General features: G+C 52.7%; 5 protein-coding genes across 5 annotated transcripts; 3 read left to right on the forward strand and 2 right to left on the reverse strand.

The window, feature by feature from the left end:
* Positions 1–1990: 1990 nt before the first annotated feature.
* UCRPA7_3167 (hypothetical protein) lies at positions 1991–3421 on the forward strand (the record flags this gene model as incomplete). Its single annotated transcript, XM_007915735.1, has 1 exon — positions 1991–3421. The coding sequence occupies one exon, from the start codon at positions 1991–1993 to the stop codon at positions 3419–3421; it is 1431 nt and encodes a 476-aa protein (XP_007913926.1).
* A 491-nt stretch (positions 3422–3912) lies between these two features.
* On the forward strand, positions 3913–5958 carry UCRPA7_3168 (hypothetical protein; the record flags this gene model as incomplete). The annotated part of the gene is made up of 1 exon (XM_007915730.1): positions 3913–5958. The coding sequence occupies one exon, from the start codon at positions 3913–3915 to the stop codon at positions 5956–5958; it is 2046 nt and encodes a 681-aa protein (XP_007913921.1).
* Positions 5959–12256: 6298 nt separating this feature from the next.
* On the forward strand, positions 12257–13109 carry UCRPA7_3169 (hypothetical protein; the record flags this gene model as incomplete). Its single annotated transcript, XM_007915731.1, has 2 exons — positions 12257–12345; positions 12407–13109. The coding sequence occupies 2 exons, from the start codon at positions 12257–12259 to the stop codon at positions 13107–13109; spliced, it is 792 nt and encodes a 263-aa protein (XP_007913922.1).
* A 136-nt stretch (positions 13110–13245) lies between these two features.
* UCRPA7_3170 (hypothetical protein) lies at positions 13246–14296 on the reverse strand (the record flags this gene model as incomplete). Its single annotated transcript, XM_007915726.1, has 2 exons — positions 13246–13819; positions 13908–14296. 2 exons carry the CDS (start codon positions 14294–14296, stop codon positions 13246–13248), a joined length of 963 nt encoding a protein of 320 aa, XP_007913917.1.
* A 3650-nt stretch (positions 14297–17946) lies between these two features.
* UCRPA7_3171 (hypothetical protein) lies at positions 17947–19789 on the reverse strand (the record flags this gene model as incomplete). The annotated part of the gene is made up of 3 exons (XM_007915727.1): positions 17947–18425; positions 18539–19618; positions 19690–19789. 3 exons carry the CDS (start codon positions 19787–19789, stop codon positions 17947–17949), a joined length of 1659 nt encoding a protein of 552 aa, XP_007913918.1.
* Positions 19790–22833: the final 3044 nt, after the last annotated feature.

The raw sequence follows: 22833 nt of genomic DNA on the forward strand, positions 1-22833 counted from the left end.
TGGGCCTCGAAGCGAGAAGCAGAAAGGCTCAAAAAAAGGCTGTCCTTGTTCCGGCTAATCTCGGACTTCGAATATGCGATTGAGCGTGAGCTAAGCCACATGTTCATTTATTTAGGCTCACATCGGGCCGCGCACCGTGTCTCGGGGTTTAAAAAGAGGGCAAGCATTCCCTCCAAATGCTCACGAAATCCATGCGCCCAACGACAGACCCAACTTCATAAAGAGTGAAAGAACAAAATATTGCGGTATTCCTCTCATATATACTTACTATGTGTAGATGGCTAACTGAGAGACAGCGATGGCAGATTGCGACGAATGTATAGGGAACGGAATTATCGAAAAGGGTCAAATCTGCCCTGTCTGTGGCAGCAAGAAAATAAAGGTTGAGCATAGTAACTCTCAATCAGTCCTCGTTTATGATGGCTGAGGCATTATCTGACCATAATTAGAGATGGCGAGCAGCTTGATGTGGCGGCTGGCGAGGAGGTAAAACTTAGGTCGTTTATCACATTTCGGGCTTCTGATGGAGACCAGCATCATCAATCTTAACTCATGATGGTCCCACCGTATTATGCATCAGGGTTCGGGTCCGTCTGTACAGCTGTATCCTCATGAAGGTGCACGCTCGGTATTCAGAACTCTGGCCAATTTTCTCGCCAGAATATGGGTGCAAGAACGCACCATCTACGGAGGCCGATAGGGGCGACTGGGACTGGCTCTTTTCAACTTTTCAGCCAACCGGATCTCAGCGCGCATATCACGCTTTATACCTCAGACTAACATTCCATATGCCCGAGATCCCAGAGCACGAAGCGGACCTGCTCTACAACCTCTTATCAAAGATCTTCGTCTACGATCCGGAAAGTCGTGCCACTGCCAGGCAGCTGCTCAGCCACCAGTGGTTCTACATGGACGGTCATGATGCGGCACGTTAGTTCTAAATCTACCAATGATGTCAACATAATTATGGATTACCAACGTACGCAGCTGGTTCCTCATAAGTTGCAGAACGCCCTGAGTTCTGATCAAGCTCAAAGCGGCGTGAAAACTGAACATCGACGCCGCGAAAGTGCAGCAAGACGTGAGGGCGGCTAAGAACGATTGGTCGTACGGGGTCTCGTGATTTTATTTTTGCCGGGCTGACTCACCCCAATCGGACTGCAGAGTTGGCATCTTGAGGGCTAGCGACTCCTAAAGCCTGGCCAGTGAACAGTTTTCAAAGAAAATGGGTTCCAGCTTTGACAGCACATTGTCCAGTTCGTCTGACGGTTCGTTGCAAGGGGCACTGTAGCTCATGCGGGCGGCCCTGCGAGCCAGTACGGATGTGGGCCGGAAGTTTTCGCCAGCGCCGCTTATACTTGACGGAAAGAAAACACAGATCTTAGGTGGTGCGGAGTGCGCAGCAACCGCGAGGGGAGGTTGGCCGGGGTTGAGCCAGCCTCGCCGAAGAAGGTGGGACGGCCGAGGCCGTGTCTGTCGGTGCGTAATGAGCACCCTGCTTCTTGACGTGTCCTCATCCTAATGCGCCAAGGGTCACACTAAAGCTGACTAGCAACGTTTGATGGGAGGATGGCCTGGCAGCTCCAGTGACTCGAGGCAGGCGTTCGGGTCCTCCACCGAGTGAGGCTCTGCGGATAGCGCGTCACGAATCCTGTGCATCATTACACTGCGCGATAATGGAGTTGGGAACCACCTCACAAGCGCGCAGGCCATGCTGACACGCTGGCGCAAATACCACCAGCACAGAACGCGGCGCTAATCCTCCGGTCTCATTGGACGAGCGAGACGCAAACCACCCCGCACCATTTTAAGGTTGTGGAACGAACCACTAATTGCCGCCTAGAAATTTCGCCGCATCCAACAACCACCTCGCCCGAACCAACCAACCTCTTGCGACAAAGGCTGCAGCAAACAGGCCATTTTGTCGACCAGCCTGAACGCCACAGAAATCTCTGACAATCTCTCTTTCTCATCGCAACTTTTCTTCGCCATGGACGAAATACCCGAAAAGCACACTTGCTCAAAGGAGGAGCAAGCTCCCCTGACTTCACAGTCGCGAAAACGACAGATCGACAGCCATAGCGACGACGAACCTCTAGCGAAAAGAGCGCGATTGACGCGAAAGAACCTAGCCTTGTTCGACAAGATGGGCAAAAAGAAGGCTCCGGAATCCTCAGATGGATCAACAAAGACCACCTCGACGACGACGTCTGGTTTTGCCGACAAAGCCCGAGGGAACGGTATCCTTCCTTCGTGCTACTCCAAGCTCCCTACGGACCTTGAGGATGTCCGCCAGCGACACGCTGCGCCTCGTGCTACTGTGTCACCTACGGAATCAGTGTATAAGCACTTTGTCAATAGAATTACGAAAGCCGACAATGAAGCGACCATAATCGTTGAAGTGAGTAGGCGTCTACTGAAGGAATACGACGACAAGGGCTACAAAAGAACATTCAATCAACAGTTTACAGACTTTCCGAAAAACGTTGGCTTCAACAACGGCTTATCTACTCCTAAGCCCAACTTCATCGAGGGGCTTGAGAAGGAGGAGTTCCGTCCGTTCCCAATCGGAGAGCACGTCGACGGAGCCACCTTGTACCGAGATAACCCTTATTCTATGACGCTGCCACATATAGCCGGAGAATGGAAGGGCCCGGATGGAAGCATGAGAGAAGCAGAGCTACAGAGCAGCTATGATGGAGCGGCTCTTGCCTATGCAAGGAAACAGGCCCTTGATGTCATGGGAAAGCCTTACCTCGCCGGTCACACGAAGATCACGACTTTCACCACAGACGGCACGAATTTCAACCTCTTCGCTCACTACGCTGCTGAATCAGAGGATGGCGAAACCGAATACCACCAATACCCCATCTCCTCGACAAACCTAAAGAACTCGTTCGAAGAATTTAAGAAGGGCCGAAGACAACTCAGGAATGCCCAAGACCTTGCCAGGGAAGAATCCTACAGACTTAAGGATGAGCTCAAGGATTATTGGAAGCATCGCAATAACCTCCACGCCATCGCCGAGGCAGCCCCTCTGTCTGCCCCAGATTACGAACCCCCGGCCCTGATGGGCACTTACGAGGGAATCCAGCCTCTGCCTGTGCCAGGCTTAGAGCCACCAAGGGCATACAACGACGAAGCCGATTACAAAATAGTGGAGCAACCTTGCCAACCAACGCCTACAGCTCCTACTAGACTACACAAAGCCTCACCCTCCCACTCATCGAAATCAAGCCATAATTCCAGCAACGACAGTCACAAGCGAAAAGCCTCATCCTCGCAGACATCCACCCCCGGTTCCCCCGGACATGCAAGCAAGCACAGAAGCTACTGGAAAAAGGACCCCAAAACCGGAGACTACTATCATAGGCATTCTGATGGAAGCGTCTCCTGGCTCGATGACGATAATGGACGTTGAAGGAAGTCTGCTGGGAAAATATAGCCGACGGGATATCGACCATGAAGGAGGGGAAACCTGTTACAACCTACCGCGCCATGAATCGGTTCGTGCGACGTTGGCAAAACGGAAGGTAAATTGTCGCGATGTATCCGGTATGTGTGCGAATACGGAAGGAGGAAATGAAGGTGAAGATGTGTATGTACTGATGGGGTGAGATGGAGATGAGGACGGAGTTGTGGAAACGGCTACAGAGGTGAACGGTGACATACATCTCCATCTCAGCTAGTAGTTAAGATGGAGATGGCATCTCCGCATCTCCCTGCGTATGTTTGTTGTCATCATGTGACCGGCAGGTGGCCAATCGTGTCCGTGTCCGCGGCTGTGACCGTCGACGACATTTTTTCACTAAAACACCATCGAATTTCTTTGTTCGTGATGCCCTGCTCGGGGGCTTTACGAACAATCTTGTCGTCATTACGGTCCGGTCGGTCCCTCCCTCTAAAGAAAAGATGGAATCATTCAGCACCAAGCCCTTGCCCTTGCCTGTGCACCTGCACACTACCCACAACCATGCGCCTGCGACGCTGAAGATGGCGATCGTGCCTGAGGTCAAAACATACTCGATTTTCGCCACCGACTCGACTTTCCTCTCTCATCATCAGCAACCGCAAGAACTCGAGCTCGAGCTCGAGCTCGAGCACAAGCACAAGGACAAGCACGAGCAAAGCATCTACGATCCCTCCCCATCCATCATCTCCTCTCCGCCTCGTCATCTTTCCGCCTCAGCAGGCCCCCATTCTTCTTCGTCTGCCGCTGCGCTGCGAAAGTCGTCCGACGTAACATTACTTCCAGCTGCTGCTGCTGCTGCTGCTGCTGCTGCTGCTGCGCCTGCCACACGCGCACCAACTCCTCCTCCAGCGACAAGCTCATCGAGCCGCTTCTGCTCCTCCTCCGACGGCGACGACGAGGTCAATGCCACCACCGTCGCGGACACGGATCCGCACAAAACCACGGCGCTTTGGCACCGCGTCTACCAATCCAAACGCCATCTCGAAGCCATGCTGCCGCCAACAGACAGCACCTACACCTCGGCATCCGAGACCGTTTCCTGCTCCTCGGCCGTCGGCGGTGCACGTTTCCGACCCGGCGTTGTCTTTCGAGAGAGCGTGCCCTTGTGCACGACTGCGGAAGATCATTTCGGCAGCATTGCGCAGGGCAAGACAGAGCATGGAAGGGTCGACAACACGGGAGACGTGTCGGCACCGTCCCGCGCGGACTTCTTCGACGTCTTGAAGAAGCGGCGCGCCGAGAAAGAGCGCAGAACTATCGACGAGCTGAAAGACATCGTCGTGAACTACCTTACGTTTGATAGCGCCGGCGGCGGCGACGACGACGACGATGATGATGACGCGCGGCGCCTCCCCAGCAAACAGCACGCTGCCATGCCGCCAGGAGTGAGCCCAGCCAGTCGCACTCTTGCGTGGCGGCCAGTACGCTATCTCCAGATCGACGTCCTTCGCAACAAGAGCGCCAGCGGCATCGACTGGCAGCTTCTTCCCAAGCCGCTGGCGGCGCCGCCGCGGCCGCCGACGGAGCAGCTCCAACGACACTCTCCGCCGCCCTGCACGGCGAGCATGACCTTCTGGCTCGCGCTGCGAGACCCCCGCGGCCCCGAGGAGGTGGCCGTCGCCCGGCGGGTGCAGGCCGCGACGTACGCCGTGGGCGCGCGCCGCGCCGCGTGCCCCTACCTGTCCGTCGAGTACCAGGCCGACACGGAGACCGGGCGCGAGGTCATGGAGCGCCTGGCCGAGACGTGCAGCACGGCGCTGTACAACCGCTTCGTGCTGCACAAGCAGGCAGAGGCGATGCGGAGAGCCGGTTGCGCGGGCCTGGAAGGTGGTGGTAGTGGAGGTGATACAAATACGGAGCACGCGGAGGCCGCGGACGAGGACGGCAGCAGCAGCAGCATCTACCATTACTGCATCGTCATCGGCTGGGACACATTCAGCGTTTGGCTGATTCAACCTGGCGCCGTCGCCGGAGCCGCTTCCACGACGACCAACGCGACCAATCCCAATCCCATCACCCGCAACAAGGCCCCCAACGAGAGGGAGCTCGCCGCTGCTGCAACGACCCGATCTGCGTCCACCCAGACAAGCAAGTCCGGCGGCACGAGCAGCCGCGCTTCCCAGAAGAGGCCCCAGGAGCCCTTGCCGTCGCAGACCGCCTCGCTCCCTCCCGCGCATCGCACTGCCGCCGACACCACCGACAATGCGGCCGGCGGCCTGGCCGGGTCACAGACCAAGTGGCCGGGCGCTCTCATCACGCGGCTCACGGGCGCCGGCATCGACGACATGTCGCGCGACCTGCTGCCGCAGTGGATCGAGCACATCCACCGCTGGGGCACGTCCGCGTACGCCGACGCGGTGGTGCGAGACGTCAACTGCGGGCGGAAGCCCCTCGGCGGCGGCGGGCACATCGACCTTGCTGCGATGCACCACGGCGCTGGCTTCTTGGCGGCCCTTGGACAGGATGAACGCCAGGCGTGGGCGTGATCGTGATGAGTATCGGGGGCGGGATATGGGAGAGGAGGAGCGACGGCACTGGATGTAGGAAGGGATCCGATATTGATTCCCATCCATGGATGGATGGATGGCTGTGTGTAGCCTTGGGTTCTGGCTGCGATATCAATTTGTACAATATCTCAATTCAGAGCTCGCCAGAACGGAACTCATCCCATCCAGTCCATTATCAATTAATCCTATGCTGATGAGCCTGATTGCCCAGCTCCACTGATATGTGACTATGATCCGAGGGTGTCCCGAACTGAATTAAGGTCAGTCTTTCCGTCTCCACTCCATTGCGCATGGCCGTTTCAGCTGTTCCATCATATAATATATAACCCCCCAATCCTCAAACACACCCATCAAGAACCGCAAGACCACCGAGCCAGTCAGTCCAGCTGTGACAGGCCGAGATGCGCATGATCACGACTGGCCATTGGCGTGAGCAGTCACGTAATGATAGATTCGCCTGCAGGGAATCGACTCGATGGATCAGTTACGTGCGTAGATGGGAAGATACCGACGAGCAGATGCAGAGATCATATCGTCGCCATATCCGTCAATGCAGACAGACGGAGGCCTGGTCCCGCTCAGCACAGCACAGCACAGCTCAAATGTGTCTATGTAGCTTCGTGTTCGGCTCGCGAATACACTCGCGATGAGGATTATAATAAGGAGGGTTTATGTTGATAAGCCCGAGAGATGTTGAGGATGGGATGAAGCTTCTCAGCTTGCCTGCCACACACTTCCCCTGCGTCTTGCGCTGACGTTAACTGACCTACAGAAGTTAGTTTTCGGGCGTAACCTAGGTACTCGACCCTGACAGGACATTGCGAACCTCGTAATTGGTCTGCCTCTCCCAAGCCACCGTTCTGAGGCGCATGTATGATATTGATTATATTAGCGGTACTCAATTCTCTTTCCGCCTTGTAGTATCTGTCTTCTGCTTTATTCAGCCCACAAGTATTGCAATTTGAATAATTGAGTATTGAATCACAGTGGAGTGCCTATTCGTATGCGCCCTTTATATGGCGCGGGCCTTGCGCTCCCTCAGCCACTGAGGTCACCATCGGCGCTTGAATATCGTGCTCAGCCGGGCTTAGGCGGATGTCTCGCGGGGTCAGTACACGGAGAAGTTGAAGTCGTCCAACGGGAAGAAAGCCCGCAATCGGCAGAGTTCCTTCATCCTCAATGTCAGCTGGAATGCTCTCCGGGACTGGCTCGAATGGCTATATTAGGTAGAATTCTCCTGCACACTTTCACCGGGGTCGATGCCGACAGTCCTTATACAGGCCATGCCTCTACTTTTTAAGGGCTGTCAGCTTCTAACCATTGATGGCCATTAAATCATCCGAGTCCTCCTGTCAAAGGCGCCGCCTATCGTCAGCCTAACCTTTCTTTTCCCCTTCCTGAGGTCCCCCGTTCGGCGGGAGGTAACCCCTTTGTCAGCAAGCTCGTCGCAAGACCAGAATCGTTATCGGACTTCAATGCGCCGCCCGACCATGGCCTTACCTTGCCTTGCCGAGCTGCAAGCCCAAGCCCAACCTCGACCTCAAGCTCAAGCTCAGCCAGGGACAGCCATGCCCCTCCCTCTGGCCGGGCCCTCGAACTTCAAACTCGAAGTTGCTTGGACAGCGAGACGATGGTGTGTCCTCTAAGGCAGGGTTGGTTCTGAACCGCCCACTCCATCGGTCTCTTGTGCAGGTGCTCCTTCAACGTGCCCACACTCAAGTGGCAGATGCTGTTTATTGAGCGGGAGCTCTAAGACCGGGATAGGCAGCCCAAGCACGCCAAAACACAACACGTGGCAGAAGAGCGAGAGGCAGTATTCCTCCTGCTTAGAATGCTATATCTATAAGTAGTCAGACATCCTCATAGTCCTTCCATTCTTTGTCTCTGTTGTGTCGAGATTGCCGGCTCCGGCTCTCTTAACCTATTCTCTGATAATTTCCATTTCAGTGACACTCCCGGACTCGCTTGATGCATGTTGCGCACTAGAAGTGCGTCCCAAAGTCACAAAGTCACAAAGTCACAAAGTCACAAAGTCACAAAGTCACAAAGTCACAAAGTCCCAATGCCACTCTGACCAAGTCCGGCATGCTTCTAGTAACCGACAGCCAAGACACTGAGCCTTCAGTGTACGGTCCCCCACTGGTCGGTCTATCAGCTCGACCAATTGCCTCTCGAGCACGGCGGTGACACCAGCAGCCTCTTCTCCGATCTGATATGATACCTTCTCCGGCCGCCCGAGTACTACGATTTAGTCACCTTCAATGACTTAGACATCCAGGTCGAGGTCACACACTGGCTAGGATGACTTTCTTCTATCCATCATCGACGTAGTAGCCAAAGAAGTCCGACAGCAAGGTGGCGGCAAACTACAAGCACGCGTTACAAGGTCTTTCCCTAAACTCGCCCAAGGAAGATCCTGTGTTGGCGGTGAGCGAAGGGGCGTGCGCGCTGTGCTCCGGGCGGGCATAGCCTTTCCAAGTTGCTACGGGTCGTCGCCGCGGCTCAGCACTCACTCACCCACTCAGTCCCTCCTCGGATGTTGGCGTCTTTGCGGACGGGTAGCTCTGCTGGTATGACAGCTGCGCGGGTCAGCTTTCTTCCACGTTCAAGATGCCTCCGAGCCATGGTTGTACAGATGCCAGTCTGGCTGACGTCCTGGACAAGACATCAAGTTGGCTACCGCAGACACACACACACACACACACACACACACACACACATATATATATATATATAGATCGCAGCTGCAATTTCTGGCGCCTTCAGAGGACTCCTTGCCTTTGGCTTGACGCAGATTCGCAATAACAGTCTCAAGGGCTGGCAGTAACTATATATCGTCGAAGGCTTGCTCTCCTTCCTACTTATACTAGCCACTCTCATGGGTCATGTGCATTGCCATCTGTGAGAAAGCTGCAGTGAGCAACTGCCTATGAAGCAACATCTGTGATGGATCACCTGGGAGAGGCCCTCTGGAAACGGGCATCCAGGAACGGTCAACCCTGAAAGACTACCGACGAGGAACTAAGGATGGTGAAACCTTTGATAGTAAGCGGCTATCCAGGTAGTATTATCCATGAAGTACCATCTATGAAGTACCATCCATGAAGTACCATCTGTGAAGGACCATCTGTAGAGAACCATCTGTGAAGAACCACCTGGAAGAGGCTACCTGTGAAGGTGTATGCACGAAGGTCTGTCGGAAACCAACTATGATAAACGACCAACTATAAAGGGCCATCCCTCTGAGGTAGCCCTCCTAAGTCAGTGCCACGTCGTAACAAAGCGAGGAACACAGTTCCGGCCAGTCTACACACCCAGAGCCCACCAACTGCCCATATTGCTGCAGCAGCTCCGACCCCTCTGCAAGATCCGGGGAGCATCCTAACTTTTACCAGCACCTCGCGGAAGCTCTCGTGTAGCACGAAAACCCGACAAGAATAGGCATACCTACGAAGCAATGACCGTGAGGTAATCAAACCGGCCGCGACAGGTGAGCGACCATACCGGCGTCATACCGGCGCCTGAACGTACGGAAGACGGGAGAGCAACTAGCGAAGTATCAGTGTTGCAAGTGTTCCAGAATGAGATGACCTTGTAAGTGGGAGAGGCCAGCCCCTCTGTGATCTCCTGGCATGCCCAAAAGAGTCTCAGGATAGCGCGCACTCCCACCAGAGAGAGCTGTCGTACATCCACGGCCACGTTCACCGGAAGAGATTCACGGCTTAAACTGCTATCATACATGTGACCCGCGAGACAATGGTGGTCAGCCAAGTACCATACCTCGCCTTCTTCAATGCACTGGGGCTCGCAATTTTGTTTCTTATCCGCCCTGCCATCGTTCTCCCCCTTGGCTGTCCGAGTCGTGGTCGTTCTCTCCGGGAACATACAGCCGGACTGCAGAACCCCCCCGGCGACACCATTCGATCTTCAAAACTCTTGTAGGCAAAAATTGAACTGTCCATCCGGTAGGAATGACACTTTTCGTACCTTTCCAGGCAAGCTGTGAGAAATTGCATACTCGTCTTGTCAGCCGCGTTGCTCGCAATGTGTGAGGCTTTCCCCAAAGCTTCGAGGCCGGGAATATCCTAGTCGCCCTGCGATTTGAACACTTCCACGCCAATCCTTTTCTGGCCTTCTTCGGTGCAGACTTCCAGAGAGACAATAGAGCGGGTTGTCCTTCTATTAGCGTCATATTCTGCATGGAGATGTAGCGCAGGGACCCAGGGACCCAAAACACTTCATTCCTCTTTGGACAACTGCCTCAGTGGCACGCTCGACGCAAGTCCCGCCGACTCTACGAACAGAATCCAACAAGTCCTGCAATCCCTGCAGCTCGATAGTGAGACATTTGAATTGAGAACTAGAACATCACTCTGCACCCTAATCGTAGTACTACGAGGTGCTCTGGATGATGCTAATGTATTAAGAATGGGACGAATTGACATGATATATATAGGTGTCTGAATCGACTGCTGAGTTGGGCCTGGAGCCATTGTAAGCGCCGAAAGGTATGCTTCTGCCTTAAGTTGAATTGGGCTTGAGTCATGGCCGTCTGTGGCCATCTGTTGGCCATGATCCCCAGTGACCACCTCATACGAGTGTCTTCGATCGTAGCGTGAGATAGGAGTAAAATCTTTAACCTCCCTTCACCAACGTAGAACCAGGCTACCTACCACCGAGTAGGGCTCCTTTAGGTTCGGGGTCACAGACTATCAATCATTCTCGGATGCTAACAAGCTGCCTAGTCCTACGTAGCCTAGCCCGTAGCCAGCATAAAATCAACATCTTACCTAGCCTAACCGCCCGTAAAGTAGGATGTCATACGAGTTGATATTAGTCATCGATAGGCTAGCTAAAGATTGGTTAAAGAAGCTTGAGAAGATTATTGTAGGTTGGCACTAGCGTTGCTGATAGATCTTGGTCAACATACTCTCTTGCCTAGTCGAAGTTAGTGATTAGGCGCTTTGTTACGAACGAAATTCAGAAAGCGCTGGGGGTAGGGGGGTGTTTTCTAGTTGCTATTACTTTATTTACGACTACTGAAGGTTTCGCATAAAGCCGCCCGGCCAATTAGCTACCTAACATGCTATTAAGCAGTAGTGCCTTCCGGCACGTACGACAGCTATCATGTTAAATAGGCTTACGACTCCTACGAAGTTGGACAGTAGGTCATCATATAATTCTCTTCACTCAGAAAGCTCTATCGCCTAAAGGTCTAAGCTTATTCTTGAACCCACCGGTCGAAAAGAAAAATGGGCGAATATGAAACTTGCGCAAGCGCTAGAGAAAAGGGCATTCAATGTCCTACTTGTGGCAAAACTCTAGGTTTGTCCTCAAGGAGTACTATCTGCTCGGTAAAAATGCTTAAAGTCTTCTAGGATATGCCATTCCTTGATCCCCGGACCATCAGAGATAGTAGTTCTCGCGGATACGACATAAATGGATTCCATAGGGACGATTCTCAGCATAGTAGTCGAGTTTGGTATAGGGATTCAAACTAGATGCATTCTGTTTATCATGCAGCGTATAGTTTCGTAGGTGGCTCGTTGGGAAAGCAAGCAGACTTGATGGATGACTGGGGAGCTTGTCTTGACTCATCACGTGTTTTGATTCGGGGATCGGTGTCCGCAACGCAATTAGCGTCAGTAGTTATATCAAACCTTGAATTACAACAAAGGAAGAACCCGCTCGTGATCAAAACCAGGGCATGCCCGTAAGTCTGCATTGGGATGCTCATTGAAGCACCCCAAGACAAACTCGGTGCTGGGTATGTCCAACAGGCATTTCGATCACAGTTGACTCTACGTTTTGGTAACGGAGACCCATCACCGTCACTGTTAACCCGACAAAAGCCGAAGGAGGGCTACTGTTGGCGCCTTGTTTGGTATGCTGGCTTGAGAAAGGAACACCTCTAGGCTGCTGCCTGCTATATGGTGAATACGTGACCGAGCATCCTAGTTGTGTTTATCCTATCATATTGAGGACAGTATGGCATGATGCATTTCTAACAGTGAGATGGTGTTAAGCAACTTGCTGGAGCGAATCACATCAAGATGGCGTATCTTGTGCTGCTATACAGAACTGGCCTACCATATTCTCGCCACAACTTCATCCCACCTTTCACAGGCAGAAGGTCCACAAGAATCATAGGGTCGCCAACTTATATATCCACAGGGTGTTTCCCATTAACCATCGTCCTCTACCTCATAGGACTGAGTTCTTCTCCCTTTCATCCTACCTCCTGCCTAACGCTTAATCAATAGCAATATCGCCCACAATGGCTTCCACGAGTGTCCATAAAGGTATGGTCATCCCCGGCCTTGATATAGCACCTACAATGGACAACCTGGAGAAATCTCGACTGGCGTAAGCTCAACCTATGACAACTTCCCCTATGTCATGAAACCGCTGACACCCGGCGACCAAGCTATAATGCGCTTCCCGACGACTGCGATCAACCTAATGTCACCGATGCTGTGCTCGCCGATCTCAAAGGCTTACTCCAGAAGTATAATGTCCAGGAGAAGTTTGGATATCACCTCGTCCATGGACACTTGCAGCTAGCCCCAGGCCGAGTCATGCTCGGACAGCCCATGGCCAAACTCGATGCTTGCTGGACCCGTCCAACCAACTTCAAGGAAGTGGCTCTCAGAGACGTGCATGGCCACATTTTCGTGCTGGATAGTGACGGCGAATTCACGCCTTACGAATACCGCCAGGGTCCTCCCGCGCAAATCACCGCCAACGAGACTGCTTTCATCCGCGCCATTCAGAGCTACCTCGTGCAGAAGAACCTGGCTAGCCTCATCGGCATCGAGCTTCTGGGCAGAGAAGGCACATCTGAAGACATGCAGGAGTTCGTCCTGTCGAGTAATCACGGTACCGTCATGATGAACGCCAACATGACCAATGCTGATAAGGCTTATCGAGTAACGGGCTGGTCCCTCGTGCCAAACGTGGATGGGACCGCCGAGCTCAAAGGCAACCAGCAGCATGCTGAGACGGTAAAGGGACCTCACAAGGTCTTCATTGATGGCAAGGCACTCCCGCATGCTAACGGCAGTGCCACGTATGACATTGATGAGGAGGCCGTCATTGACGCGCTGCGCAGGGAGCAAGTCATCAACTAGGACCGAGGCCCACTGGGCCGCACTGGTCTGGCGACTGACAGCCAGGACTTTTCTTTGGGTGGATGGAGGGAGAACGGTCACACCTTTAGCAAGGCATGGAACGCCAAGGCATGTGCAGGGTCGCGTTCGGCTGTTATTAAAGAATTGCTTCAAGATATAGACGTCGCTTGTCAATGCTCATGTTGTCGATCCCTACAACTCCCTTGTGCCTACTGCTGTAGAATGTTCCGTACCGGAGCAGATATCCCGCCTTTCTCGCAATCTGAATACTCTCCATCTGTGACTGGGAAATTGGCCCAGCATAGTGAGCGAAGGCCCTCCAGAACTCATCCTTCAGCACGCTGGCGTTATTAAGGTAGACCCACCCGTCCTGGCCCATGCTGCCAATGAACTTTTCTAGAGTGTAAAGGGTAAGGCCGAAGGGCTGGATACCCGCATCAGTCCAGTCGATGACTCCTGTGATAATACCAGTGCCGGCATCGACAAGTATATTCAGCTCGTTAAGATCGCTGTGTGTGAGCGCTAGCGGGAAATCTCCAGAGACTAGGGTTGGCAGATGCTGCCTCACTTCGTCGAGGGCCGACTGCAAGCGAGCAGTGAGAACGCCAGAGGAGGAGACATCATCGAGCCGGCTTGAGAGTTCGGCAGCCATAGCAGGAAGAGCACACTGGTCCAGAGCCACCGGCCGACGCCAGGCTTGCGCAAAGAAACTGATTTCGCAATGTCAGATAACCCAGAGCAGATGAGAGTCAATGCAATATCTCGGCAGACCTAGCCAAGCTGTGTATGGTAGCTAACTGGCTTTGGAGTTCTTCAGTCAGAGAGGTGCGCACCATAGCGTAGTTCTCCCCTGGAAGCCTGGCCATCTGATATATTGCAAGCTGTTGTTGCGCGTCGTTGCCAATTTGGCCGAGGGCAGCACCTTCGGGCACAATGTCTCCATGAACCTGTCTGGCGAGGTCCAACATCCTCATGTCTATCTGGGCATCCAGGTATCGGAACTGGACGATCTTCTCGCGATTTGGCCCTGCCACCACGGTGTAGCTGGTCCCCCCTTGGACCGGAACAGGATCGACCATTCCTCCAAACATCGTACGGGCTAGGTTGTCGCATTCTGCCCGGGTGGTTGATGCCTGTGAAAAGAATTGACTAATCTCGTCGTCGAGATCGCTGCAGAGTAGAGCCATGGCGATGGATGGGGTGCAACCGGGTTGTGGAATATGGCATAGGTGAGCGAAGGACATCAATGGAGGAAATCAAAAACCTGCAAGGGGGTAATAGGATTGTTTTTTTCTTGGTGCCTCAGGCTGAAAAGCACTGTGGCGATTTGTGGCGATGCTTTGTGGCAGTCTTGAGCTTCCCCCAGGTCTCTGCATTTGAATCGAACCCAAGATTTTTGTATTGCTCCCAATTTTACCTTCTACTGTCGGCTGGGAGGCCGTGATTCGAAGCTTTGAGGCGAAGGAGGGCAAGATCCACTAGTCGGTAGCAAGCAATAGTTTGCTAGAGGAATTCATTATCTCCATAGATTTTCGCCTGCTAAAGAGAGACCGATGATGTGGCGGTGCGTGGCTGCATGCGATCCGTTGTGGCTGCCGGCCTTAATACGGCCGCATTCCTTTCATCATTCGCGACCGGCTACTAAACTCGAATTATGCGGAGTCCGGTCAAACGATCGTCCCATATATGGATCGGAAGCTAACCGCAATCGTCAACTTCCGACTCCTTCCCGGGCACCTAATGTTAGTCGGTAATGATACTGGATCGTCCAAGGCCCCATGTTGAGGTTTGCGGGGCCCCGTACTAGACCATGGCAAGTGGTTATAGAGTAGTCATAATATATACTGAGACTCTCCTCGCCTAGTCTTCGACTTGCAGCAACGGCTTCTCCCCTTGTGGTCATCTTTTAATCTCCCAAAACAGGACCCCATCGCCAAATAAGACCGCAACAAGCACACATGTCGCCTCGGGCGCGACAACTGTCGTTCGATCTCAAGGCCGCAAGGGAAATGTCTACGCCTTGCGATCAAACATCCGAGTCTTTTGTATTGCTCTTTTTGCATCATTTGTAAGCTGCTACCCAGTCTCGCAATTATCGGACTATCCTTCATAACACTTCTTCGTTGACAGGGAGGCCTACTATACGGATACCAACAGGGCGTTCTCGGGCAAGCCTTGGTGATGCATAGTTTCGAAACTAAATTCCCGGGCGTTGTTCAGAGTTCTAGCGCCCAAGGATGGCTTACATCTATCCTACAACTCGGTGGCTGGGCCGGCGCTCTCTCTGCTGGCATTCTTTGCGAAATCTTCACGAGAAAGCACACTATCTTCTCCGGCGCTATGTGGGCTGTTCTCGGTTCGTATCTGACCGCCGGTGCTCAAAACTCAGCATACCTATATGCAGGCCGCTTCTTCACTGGCATCGGCGTGGGCACTCTTTCTGGGACTGTGTGAGTTCCTATTAATCCTGTGTGCGGCAAAGATCAATCCTAACGTTCTCCTCTCGCAGTCCTCTGTACAATGCTGAACTTGCTCCGCCAGAGATCAGAGGTTTTCTTGTCGCCATACAGCAGCTTGCAACAACAATCGGCATCATGATCGCTTACTGGATTGCATACGGCTCTGCTTATATCGGCGGTTCGGGTGAGACCCAGTCTAATATGGCATGGCGCCTGCCCATTATCATCCAAGGCATCCCGGCAGTGATTCTTGCTGTAGGAGTCTGGTTTCTCCCATTTTCTCCCCGCCTTCTTGTCAACAAGGGACGTGACGAAGAGGCGCTTGCTACTCTCAGCAAGCTCAGACGACTGCCGGCCGATGATCCTGCGGTTGTCGTTGAGATGCTCGAAATCAAGTCGGAGAGTCTCATCGAGAAACGATCATTTGAAAAGAGATTCCCTGAACTATCACAAAGACGGAGAACCACCCATTTCTTAGAGAAATCGCGCAATGCTACAACATCTTCGGCATCAAGGACTGTTTTAAGCGCGTTGCCCTTGGTTCGTTGGTAATGTTTTTCCAACAGTGGTCGGGAATTGACTCCATTATCTGCTACGCACCGATCATATTCCAATCGCTCGGTCTCGATGGGAACACGATTTCGCTTCTCGCGACTGGTGTGGTGGGAGTTGTCAATGTGCTGACCACAATTCCGGCAATGCTCATCATCGATAAGGTTGGTCGTAAGCCACTCCTTATTTCCGGGTCTATTGGCATGTTCCTTTGTCAATTGATCACGGGCGTCATTGCCGCCAAGTGCCAAGGCGACTGGGAAGCGCATAGAGCTGCGGGCTGGGCTGCCGTGGTCATGGTTTGGCTGTACATTGTCAATTTTGCTTATAGTTGGGGCCCGGCATCATGGACCCTTATTGCCGAAATTTTCCCCCTTTCAATCCGTGCAAAAGGAACAACTATCAGCGCCTCGTCAAACTGGATGAACAACTTCATCATTGCATTCATCACGCCACTGATGCTGTCGGCCATTTCCTGGGGCACTTACATCTTCTTTTCCGCCTGGTGTATTGTAGGGGCGCTATTTGTTTGGTTCTTCTTGCCCGAAACTAAGGGCAAAACACTGGAGGAAATGGATAATGTGTTTGGGTATATCTTCGTCACGCCATTCCTTTGTTCATTTATGCAAGCATATTATACTGAGTAGCAGCGTGCAGACCACACGAGAGGATCTTAAATTACTGGCTGCAATTCAAGAGGAGGTTGGTCTCATCCGGGTTCTTAATGGAAACAGCCTGGACACATCGGAAAAGCCCGAGGCTCAAGAGCTGTGAGATACGGAATGCTGCTAGACACCACTGATGCCCAAAACGGCGGTAGTAACTTATCCAGGTCGACAACCAAAATAGCAGACTATCTCAGGCTCCTTGATTGAGCTTTTAGTAACGAGAAATAGGCCAAGGGTTGTTCGCAGCGCTGTCTATTACGTAGGTATACATGACATTGAAACATGTCCTATATTTCAGCTAAACTATATTATGGAAATATGGTGAAGAATATTCTATACAATTGCTTAAGCCAAAGCATTCGAAAAACCCGTTGTCCTTCTTTCCGTATTTTAAGCTTTCCAACTTCTTTTGGCTCTATTTCGTTCCGGTCAGTTACACAACTGAAATCGCAGCAAGCTCACCGAAAAGTGGATGTAGCCGCCGCTACGCGCCTTCTGTATTACTGTGGTCTGCATCTTGATTGCCGTAGGCTTGAGCAATTAACATCCTTCTGGCTGCCAGTATGAAGGATGTTTGAAGCGACTTTAAATGAAATTAGAAGGATCTACGTGGAAGCAAATTGAAGCAAAGCCCATCTATAGATTTGTAGAGTCAAGAAATCATCACGATAATGTTTCACAGCAATACGATTGGCTTGACTCGCCTGAACCTTCTTTTGTATTACAGATACCCGAGTGTGATACCATAAAACGACGCCCGCTGACTGGGTATCTAACAAATCAATCTTGATGGTCTAAAACTTCGGACTTGACCGAGGGCAAGCGTGTACCCAGCGCCCTAATCTGGCATCTGGAAATCCATACGCTGTCCGCCTATGAACTTTACGACAGTTCCGACATGCCATTCATATAATACAAATAATCCGACATCACCAACACCAACGCGGGTCTCGATACCGCCACCACAACAGTCTCAGTGCCGGCCCTTGTTGACCGGTTCCAAACACGGGGGGATTCAATGAATCCCAAGGTGTCTCAACATGGACAGGAACTTCTCCGGATTCTGTCCTCCAATGCCTGCGTAGCACTCCCGAGTCGTTGCATGTGGCACACAGTGGTCGAAGCTGGCCTCAGAGCTCCACACAGTAACGCTTTTGCCTAAAAACGACATTCCTCGTCCGGTCTACTAGTCTTTCGATCTTTGATTCTCTCGTTGCCCTCCAGATCATCAGCATCATTGAATCGTAATTTCTCCAGCGCCTGGTCGACCTGGTCAAGAATAGCTTGGCGAGGAACATGTACCAGGACGTCAGCAGGTAGGTCGCGATGAAAGTCACGGAGGTAGAAGTCAACAGTCTCTGGTGTTCTGTTTGTGTCGCCCCCGTCATTCGTGTCTTTGGTGGCATGGGAATGGCCTTGCGCAGCAGCGTTCGTTTGATTGCTAATTCGGAGATCGTGGACTGCATAGGATACTCCAGGGGGCTTGTCGCCGTCGCGGGCGACGTATCGCCAGATCTTGACTTGGACGTCATACGGAGGCGGATTGTATATCTGATGGAAACGTGTCTTCTGGTTGCGGTACTCGACGCAAAGGCAGACAATGCAATGGATATCACCCGCGAACACAGACAGAAGAGCTGCTCCGAGGTTAGTTCATCCGCACAGATCGGGTCTTCATCTGGATCTCGTGTACAATGAGGCACGAGAACAGCTGTAGGTGCTGACAAGAAGGAAAGGTGACTCTGCTTACCCTCAACTACTTCGGACGGTCTCGGGTAGGAAAACTGGATCTCGAAAGCCATGCAGGGATCCGGGATGCGAAGTCCCACTCGCAACCTCTTCTGCTGGATGACGCTGTCAACCGTCTGAGAACGCACACAGGAGCTCTGGTCCGATCCGTCGCTGTCTTCTTCCGGTGCTGATTGGCCGGGAACGGGGGTGTGCAGACGCGGCGTCAGTCGAAGCGAGTATGGTTTGTTCATCGCCGTGTCCGGGCTGTTGGCTGAAGCGCTCAGCGAGCGTTTCGACGAATCTGTGCTGTTGGATTGTGGAGAGTAGTTGCTGTCTGACGATATGTTGTCCTCGAATTTGTACATGTGTTCTGTTTTGACTACGAGATTTGCGAGAAGCGTTTCGTATTCGCGATGACCGGGGCGGTTGGCGGTCTCTCTAGCCGTGTCCAAGCACAACTGTGGAAAACTCGATTTGAGCGCCAATTGCAGCTTTGTCTCATTCATGATGATGGCGAGCTGCTGCAAAGCAAACAGGTAGTCCCATTTGATTTTGGAACGCTGAACAAAAGCACGAAGTCGGTCTTCATCCAATCTCAGCCCCAGTCCCAGTCCCAGTCCCAGTCCAAGCGTCTCCGTTTCGTTGTGGTCGGCGTGGGCTTTCTGCTCGGAGATGGTGGCGGTCCATGCACCACCATCGTAGATGGAAGGTGCTCTGCCAGCGTATCCCGAGACATCGGCGCGCTCCGCCGGCTCAAAAAGATAGTTCACCAGCAAGTCGAATTCGCCAGCCTTCATCGGGATGATGGCGACGCTCTCTGGGCTACGAGTGCCCTTGCGATACTGGTCTAGAGCCACAAGGGCTCGTACGACACTACAAGGCAGCGTCGGGTTCGGCAAGACGATCTTGTGCTCCTGCTGTGCTTGTGCGTGGTCACCATGGCTCGAAGCCTCAGCAGCCATGGAAGCCTCGCTGTTTTGGTCACCATCTCCATGGCAGATTGTTCCGTCACCGGCACTGGCACTGGCACTGACATCCGGGTCCGTATCCTTGGACACAAACACGGTGGCCCTAAGAGGCGGGCTTGCACATTCAATTCCTAATATACCACGTGGTCAGTGACGAGCGCTTCCATGTGGGATGGCTTTAGGTGCGCGCCGGGTGTCATACCTTGGCTCGCTGGTGACGTGCCAAAACCGGCGAGGGCGCGTGCGCGTTCTGGTACACCATCAACATCATCCCCAACTGTCCTCGGCAGTGAGTCCTCCATCCTGCAGCATGAAGCGATCACCAGGCCTTTTCGTGGGTGTCGTTGTATGCTCTTTGTTGGGGCTTTGTTGCGATGACGGGTGGTGTGTCGCCCCTGACTTTCGACGTCACGAGTTCTTGTCCTAGAATTAACAACTCTCGACGCTCGGCCCACCTAGCGGGCCATCCGTCGCCGCCCCCCCTTTTTTAAGTACCAAACTCCTCTTCCCTGTGTCATCCATTCTTCATTTTCCTCCAGGAGAGGATGGAGTCGTTGTACGCTTCGATTTTAGCTGGCAGAGACATGATATGTCGTGATAGCAGGGGGAGACCAGCGGTAAATTATGGGACTCATCAATCTTGCCGCGACCTCGTCCGCCGCCGCAGCTACCGACGTCATCCACCAGGATTGCCTCTCACCACTCGCTAATCAATCCAAAGACCAACGATCAGAAACCGTTGTGTTTCCCGTCTCTATGAAACCATATTTGACCATGAGGAGTAATCCCCTTTTGACGATGGCGTTGGTCTTGAGCATGATCTTCCGCAGCACCGTGAATCCAAAGCCGTTCTCGGGCCGCGAGCTCGAGTTGTAGCCCGTCCTGTCCAGCGTGTGTAGTATCTCATTATATCCTTGCTGGCCAGCTCCGGGCTTTCTCTCTCGAGCCCTTCTCCTCGAGCCCTTAGGAAAGCGTCGATATCCTCTGAGCCGTCCTGCCGAAAGTGTGCATATGCGGCGGCAGTGACCGCCTCTGGCAAGGCAAGGAGCAGGAAGATACGCTAGAGCGGTGTTGATATTCGCACTAGGGTTAGCTATCCTCAGAGAACTTGCATGGCCGGAAGACATCTACTATTCACTGCCGCAGGAGAGTGAGATCCGTTGGGGCGCTTATAACATGTTTGACGCATATTCCTTTCGTGAAAATAGCAATTCAGGCAATGGATTGTATAGATGGGGAGAGGTTTGGTGCTATATTTGGCATGTTTCGCTGGATTCAACGAGCCCAAGGCCAGGACCTTTAATGCGGATGTTACCATCCGATGTCCACGGATCCATCACATCCCCCGACTGAGTTGAGGACATTCCGTCCCCTTGTCAACATACATACACAACTCCATGCACCCCAGCCCGTCTCATATTCAGCCAAAGTGTCCAGTCATTTTCCCGCTCGGTGCCCCCGCCATTACTGTCGACGGATCTTGGGAGTGCAGAAGAGAGACGCGAGGCTTCAGAACGCCGGGGAACGACGCCGGGGGTTTCACGAGGGTATACTAGATGCTCCGCCCCGTCATGCTTGGGTAGCTGTCTTGGCGTTGGGACATCTTCGTTCGTACGACTTCACAATGTGCGTGGGAGCGACGCTTGGATCGTACGATGTTGGTTCGAGCTTGTCTTCGGCGCATAGGTGGCGATGGGCTCCTAACTGCTGCTTTTTGGGCTCTTGGGCTTTTCGCGATTCTCGACAAGTCTCGGTGGCTTCTTCAGCCAGAAACCATGCCTAGAAGCTCTAGAAGGCTCATTTAGCACTCGACATCGTCAAAGCTGGGACGCTGAAACTCAGAAAGACGCGCAGCAGCTGCGAAAAAGGAATCGTGAAAGTGTTGCCATGTTTTGCAATAGCTCAAGCTGGATGATTCATCTCTTGGTCTGGGAGCATACATGTCGAGGGATGCAGGACACATGGATTGATCCGGGGATGGAAGTCATCGACTGAAGACTGAAGACCGAGAGACTGGCCGACTAACTTTTTTACTCAAAAGATCTGGCTTTGGCGTCACGGCAAGGCTATAGTGCGCGCCCTGAGTGACTCGTACATGCTGGCATCGGTGCACTTCTTGCTGTTTCCGGCTGTGGCTCCGGCAGAGTCACTGCCGGTGGACGTGGGCTCTGCCATTGGATTGGACGCAAGGTGCAATCGGCTGGTGTCCATTCTGCCCCGGTGTAGAGTGAGTAAATTGGATGATTAGAGAGCTATAGGCCAGCAATTGAATGTCGAGATAATTAAAAAGGAAGGAGAAGACGGGCGGGTAAGGGGGTAAAGAATGTCTAGGTAGCAGGACGAGATTGCTCTAAACCCTCAACAGGTAATAGCGCGACTCAACCTGACATGACCACCGGGCATCAGATAAGAGGATTATTATCACCAGAACATCGTCCTCATCATTAATGCCGACGGCGTTTAGTCTGGCCCATTGACCGTCAAGCCAACGCCCATCCATTAAACCTGGAGCCTCCGAGCCTCGAAAATGACCGAAGGAATACGACACGTATGTTGCTCGCTTGGGTTGTTCACCTTCTCCATATCATCACTCACTAACTACACTGCAAAGAACGGAGTGAGAAGGTCGTAATCGGCCCGTCAAATCATATTACCTGTCTTGCTCCGGGCCAGCTTCGTGCCACTTACACACAGCGAACTATTTCTGCCCTTTCTTCTCAAACAAGTCACCCCCAGTGCGACAACAGCTATGGGTCTGAACTGACTGTCAATAGACATTGGTGAAGTTGCCTGTAGTGTATGAAGAGTCATGTTTCTTGCTGTAGATGTCCCCGCCTTCTTCTCTGCATTCCTTGGCTACCAATGGGTGTTCGCTTTCGCAAGCGGAACGCTTTGGTGCGAGAGCGATGTCGAACTTAGAATATCGGTAAGCGTTGAGACCACTGAGATTGCAAGGGCATTGGCCTTCACAAACTTCTTCACACTGCATCAGTAGAAGTGGACCCAGTGCCCAGCCCTTTGACGGCTTGGTGGATCAGCTAGTAAAGAATTGCAGACATTGTTAATCCACATCTCAGTCATGTTCCGGTCAAACATGCAGATTATTTTTTCACTCTTCATTTCTGACTTAAGAAGCCTGTGAAGTGAGAGCACCAGAGACGTCATTGAACGCGCGAGCTGAACCAGGCCCAAATACTCCAGCACCCTATCACGCTTCGTTTGAGCACGATCGCTGCGTTCCGAACCGACATGATTGTGAAGCGTGAGGTGAGGCCGGTTGTGCTGTGGCTTGCAACTCTGTGAAGTTATTGATAACGTGCTGGATATCAGGGTTAATCGTGATACC

Source organism: Phaeoacremonium minimum (genome assembly GCF_000392275.1).
Source record: "Phaeoacremonium minimum UCRPA7 unplaced genomic scaffold PA7_03_scaffold_237, whole genome shotgun sequence".
NCBI lineage: Eukaryota > Fungi > Ascomycota > Sordariomycetes > Togniniales > Togniniaceae > Phaeoacremonium > Phaeoacremonium minimum.